General features: G+C 45.2%; 1 protein-coding gene across 1 annotated transcript in view; it reads left to right on the plus strand.

Moving 5' to 3' along the window:
* Nucleotides 1–3,943, plus strand: part of LOC129408686 (NLR family CARD domain-containing protein 3-like) — a 4,802-nt gene extending 859 nt beyond the window's left edge. Inside the window, exons 2-8 of the mRNA XM_055152942.1 lie at nucleotides 127–291; nucleotides 393–1,905; nucleotides 1,974–2,141; nucleotides 2,378–2,545; nucleotides 2,620–2,793; nucleotides 2,893–2,939; nucleotides 3,044–3,943. Of these exons, the coding sequence (XP_055008917.1) occupies nucleotides 127–291; nucleotides 393–1,905; nucleotides 1,974–2,141; nucleotides 2,378–2,545; nucleotides 2,620–2,793; nucleotides 2,893–2,939; nucleotides 3,044–3,618 (2,810 nt within the window). The 3' untranslated portion in view covers nucleotides 3,619–3,943. The remainder of the gene's footprint in view (nucleotides 1–126; nucleotides 292–392; nucleotides 1,906–1,973; nucleotides 2,142–2,377; nucleotides 2,546–2,619; nucleotides 2,794–2,892; nucleotides 2,940–3,043) is intronic.
* The last annotated feature ends 1,535 nt before the right edge of the window (nucleotides 3,944–5,478 follow it).

The raw sequence follows: 5,478 nt of genomic DNA on the forward strand, positions 1-5,478 counted from the left end.
CTTCCTCAAGACTTTGGACCAGGACAAATTGGCTGAACGTCTACACAACAGTGAGGAGCTTCAGTTTGAGATCTGTTATGTCTCTTTGTGTCATTATGTCATTTCTTATTTTCACTTCTGTTTCAGGACAATGTGGTTCTGAACATCGCAATAAACTGAAGTCTGATCTGCAGCAGAGGTTCAGTCGTGTGTTTGAGGGTGGAGCTAAAGCAGGAAACTCCGTCCCCCTGACCCAGATCTACACAGAGCTCTACATCACAGAGGGCGGGGCCTCAGAGGTCAACCAGGAAGGTGAGGTCAGACACATGGAGACCATGTCCAGGAGACCTGCTTTCTCTAGAGACCATCATCACATGTGAAGACATGTTTAAAGTCCAAAAGATGTCAAACAGAGTGGTGCTTGATGAGGGGTGTGGCCGGCGTGGGGAAAACAGTGTTGACTCAGAAGTTCAGTCTGGACTGGGCTGAAGGCCGGGCCCACCAGGACTTCCAGCTGCTGTTCCCGTTCACTTTCAGAGAGCTCAATGTGCTCAGAGATAGACAGTTCAGCCTGGTGGGACTGCTGCACCACTTCTTCAGTCCATCCAAAGGTCTCTGCAGGTTCCAACATCTCCAGGTGCTCTTCATCTTTGATGGTCTGGACGAGTGCAGACCTCCTCTGGACTTCAGTCGAAACCCGCGTCCTGACCGAGACACCACAGAGATCACCTCAGTGCACGTGCTGCTGGTGAACCTCATCAGAGGAAGCCTGCTTCCCTCCGCTCGCCTCTGGATAACCACACGACCCGCAGCAGCCAATCAGATCCCTGCTGAGTACATCTCCATGGTGACAGAGGTGCAAGGATTCACTAACCCGCAGAAGGAGCAGTACTTCAGGAAGAGGTGCAGAGACCAGGCCACAGCCATCATCTCCCACATCAAGAGCATCCGCAGCCTCCACATCATGTGCAGAATCCCAGTCTTCTGTTGGATCCTCTCCACGGTTCTACAGAAGCTTCTGGAACAAACAGAGGAACCAGAGTTGCCCCGGACTCTCACAAACCTCTACATCCACTTCCTGGTGGTGCAGCTTAAACAGAAGAACATCAAATATGATGACAAACTGGAGACAGGTTCTGCCTGGTCTGCTGAAAACAAGAAGATGGTTCGGTCTCTGGGACGACTGGCCTTTGAGCAGCTGCAGAAAAACAACCTGATCTTCTATGAGAGTGACCTGAGTGAATATGGGCTGGACGCTACAGTGGCCTCTGTTTACTCTGGAGTAGTGACAGACCTCTTCAAAGGTGAGAGGGGCCTCTATGAAGACCATGTCTACAGCTTCATCCACCCGAGTGTACAGGAGTTTCTGGCTGCTCTTCACGTCCATCACACCTTCTTCAGCTCTGGAGAGAACCTGCTGCTGAAGAAACAATCTTCTCTGAACATAGGCAGGAAGAGAACAAACACTGAAGTTTTTTACTGCTCTGCTGTGGACCAGGCCTTACAGAGTCCAAATGGACACATGGACCTGGACCTGTTCCTGCGCTTCCTCCTGGGGCTGTCTCTGGAGGAGAACCAGAAGCTGCTGCGAGGTCTGACAACATGCAAAACAAGTTCACACAATAACCAAAAGACCACTGACTACATCAAGAAGAAGTTGGATGAGGGTCAGTCTCCAGACAGAAGCATGAACCTGTTCCACTGTCTGAATGAACTGAACGACCGCAATCTGGAGAAGGAGATACAGAAGTACATGAGAGCAGAGCGTCTGTCCTGGTTAAGCTCTCCAGCTGAATGGTCAGCTGTGGGCTTCATCTTACTGTCCTCAGGCTTGGATCTGGAGGAGTTTGACCTTAGAAAACTCTATCCCTCAGAGACAGCTCTCGTGGGTCTGCTGCCAGTGGTCAAAGCCTCCACTAAAGCCCTGTGAGTCCAGACTGTATTTAAACTCTTGTGTGGTGGTTCTAGTCTCTAATGTTCCTCTCTCTCCTCAGTCTGAGTGGTTGTGGCCTGTCCCCTCGCAGCTGTGGTCCTCTAGCCTCAGTTCTCAGCTCCTCCAGTCTCACACACCTAGATCTCAGTGACAACGACCTCCAGGACTCAGGAGTGGAGCTGCTGTGTTCTGGGCTCAACAGCACCTCCTGCAAAATTGAGACACTCAGGTCAGTTCTTACTGTAAACTCTTGACTTAACATAAGCTTTATATTCCTGTATTTAAGTGTTACTTCAATAAAGTCATCTTGTTGATGTCACAACTACTTCATCAGGTCCATGTATTTTATTTATTATTATTATTATTATTATTATTATTATTAATTTCTTTTTTATTTATTTATTTTTTATTTTTTTTACAAAAAGCAGCATTTCTGCTTTGTCTCACTTCTATTTCTTGTTGTAGGCTTTGTGGCTGTGGTCTGTCCTCTCGCAGCTGTGGTCGTCTGGCCTCAGTTCTCAGCTCCTCCAGTCTCACACACCTGAATCTCAGTGACAACAACCTCCAGGATTCAGGAGTGGAGCTGCTGTGTTCTGGGCTGAAGAGCGCCCCCTGCAGACTGGTGGCTCTCAGGTGATAATCCTTCCCTCTTGAGTCTGGCTTTGTTACACACTGTGTCTTAATCCCCTGGTTTCCTGTGTCTCCAGTCTGTCTGGATGTCTGGTCTCAGAGGAGGGCTGTACACATCTGACCTCGGCTCTGAACTCAAACCCCTCCCACCTGGAGGAGCTGGATCTGAGCTACAACCACCCAGGACAGACAGGGGGGCAGCTCCTGCAGGCTCTGGTCAGGGAGCCCCGCTACAAGCTACGATCACTCAAGTATGAACCAAGTCTAAACAAGTGCAGTGATCTTCTCAGGCGACTGCCTCCACAGCTCTGCTCTGAAAAACAGTTCTGACACTGCTGTTCTTTTTTCAGACTGGACCCCTGTGGACCGCAGTGGTTAAAACCAGGTTTTAAGAAGTGTAAGCACCAAGAGTACTATATATACTATATACCTGTATTATGAGTAAGGAGTAGTACAGTATCTTGATCATGATGTATTACTGTTCTCTGTTCTGTCCACCAGACTCCGTGGGTCTCACGTGGGACATGGACTCTGTCCACCCCAGACTGAGGTTCTCTGACAGAAAGACCGCAGTGATGAGTGTGAACGATAATGAACCGTACCCAGAGCATCCCGACAGGTTCGACTGGTTCTATCAGGTGCTGTGTGCTGAGGAGCTGTGTGGGCGGAGCTACTTTCAGGTGCAGTGGAGCGGACATGTCCATGTGGCTGTGACGTACAGAGGACTGCAGAGGAAAGGGAAGATGAATGGAGCTTATTTAGGAAGAAATGAACAGTCCTGGTGCCTCTTCTGCTCTGATGAAGGCTTCTCTGTTTGGCACAACGATCAGGAGACAGTCCTGCCACACAGACCCGGCTCTCGGACTGTGGGGGTGTACGTGGACTCAGACGCCGGGGTCCTGTCCTTCTATTGTGTGGCTGACAAACTAACACTGCTCCACAGCTTCAGCACAACCTTCACTCAGCCTCTGGTCCCTGCCTTTGGGTTCAGGTTCAACTCTCAGGGTTCATTAGTGGTTCTGTGTTCCACTGAAGACCACAACCAAATAAGACATAGAACTGAACCAACTCTATGAGTGTCTGGAAAACAAAGACTAAACTTACACCCCAGTTTAAAGCTACAATGTTTTATTTTATTTCTTGAATTACTTGTTCTTATGAAAATTACATTACAGTTTGTGTAAGCAGGAATGAGAAATGTGGAAATGCCTACGGACACAATGGACATTGGACATTTAGACTTGACTTAATATGGACAATTTGTAAATTACTTTGCTTGTCATAATTATTATGTAAATACACGTTGTGAAAAGACAATAAAATACAAATGAAAAGAAAAAAGAAAAAAAAAGAACTGAACCAACTCACTGAAGGACTTATTATACTAGGAGTTATTATGTGCACACATGTCATAAATAATATAATAAATCTTAAGCATTCATTTAACCAAACTTCTGTAGTCTGTTTTCAGTCCTTTTTTTGACAAACTTCTTATTACAAAAAAAAAAAATATATATATATATAATAATAAATAATAATAATAATAACATCAGAAAAGGATAGGAGCTGTGTTGTGGTGTTTTTCACTGTAAATATGTTGGGCTTTCGCTAACTCATAGTGTGTCCTGTGTACAATGCAGGCAACTGTGAAAAAACAAAACAAAAACTGAGCTCAACTTTGTAATTCCCACTTGAAATTTTGGCAGTGGATTGATATTGCAGACAGCTGTATCAGTATATTATAGCCTTATATTGTATTTAATGTACTTTTTAGTAAGTACATTTTCATAAATAGATGTAGTTAAAGAAAGTTATACAGTTGTAGGTATCTGTTTTGTTAAGGTACCTTCACACTGAACATGGCAAATGTGGATTGTGTGGGATTATTCTCTGTTTTTAATGTTTCATTCATGTTAATTCACTATGCAATATAGAAGTGTTCAGTGTTCCTTGACATGACGCGTTGTCTGGACTTTGAAGTGTCAGTGGGTTGGGATATGATGTTGTTGTGGACTTTGGGCTGTATAAGAGACAGCAAATGCGTGGGTCTGAAACCTTTAGCATATGCCAGTCTATGATAGCATGTACCGCACACTAGAGATGCGCGGATGGGCTATTTTTTCATCCGCAACTGCAACACAAAACTCATCATCCGCCCGCTGTCCATTTTGCACCGAAGGTTTTCAAAACCGCACCCGCCCGCCATCTGCCGATTGATTTTAGATTTTAGAACAATCATACAGCAAACAAACTAAGGAGCCTCGATAAAAATGCAAACTATAGCTCATTCATTCCAAAATTCGCTCAGCGTGTATGTTCACATTCTTAATTGTCCGTAACAACCCCAAACTTACCTGGTTTTCTTGCGCAGCTAATTAATTGACATTTTCCGACTAGACTATTTTTGAACCTTCTTGCCTTCGTGTTGGATGTTGTTACATTCTGAACATTCTGCCATTGCCCGATGTTATTTCAAAGTCATAGCCTCACTCCATCGGTCTTTCTTTAAACCAGGACTGACTCAAGACTAAACCAGGACTGACTCAAGACTAAACCAGGACTAACCCAAGACTAAACCAGGACTAAATCAGGACTGACTGAAGACTAAAGCAGGACTAATCCAGGACTAAACCAGGACTGACTCAAGACTAAAGCAGGACTAGACCAAGACTAACTCAAGACTAAACCAGGACTAAATCTGGACTGACTCAAGACTAAAGCAGGACTAGACCAGGACTGACTCAAGACTAAACCAGGACTAAATCTGGACTGACTCAAGACTAAACCAGGACTAAATCTGGACTGGTTCAAGACTAAACCAGGACTAAACCAGGTCTAAACCAGGACTAAACCAGAACTAAACCAGGACTGACTCAAGTCTAAACCAGGACTAACTCAAGACTAAACCAGGACTAAATCTGGACTGGTTCAAGACT

Source organism: Boleophthalmus pectinirostris, unplaced genomic scaffold, assembly GCF_026225935.1.
Source record: "Boleophthalmus pectinirostris isolate CB_2022bp ecotype Guang Dong unplaced genomic scaffold, ASM2622593v1 HiC_scaffold_1, whole genome shotgun sequence".
Classification (NCBI taxonomy): domain Eukaryota; kingdom Metazoa; phylum Chordata; class Actinopteri; order Gobiiformes; family Gobiidae; genus Boleophthalmus; species Boleophthalmus pectinirostris.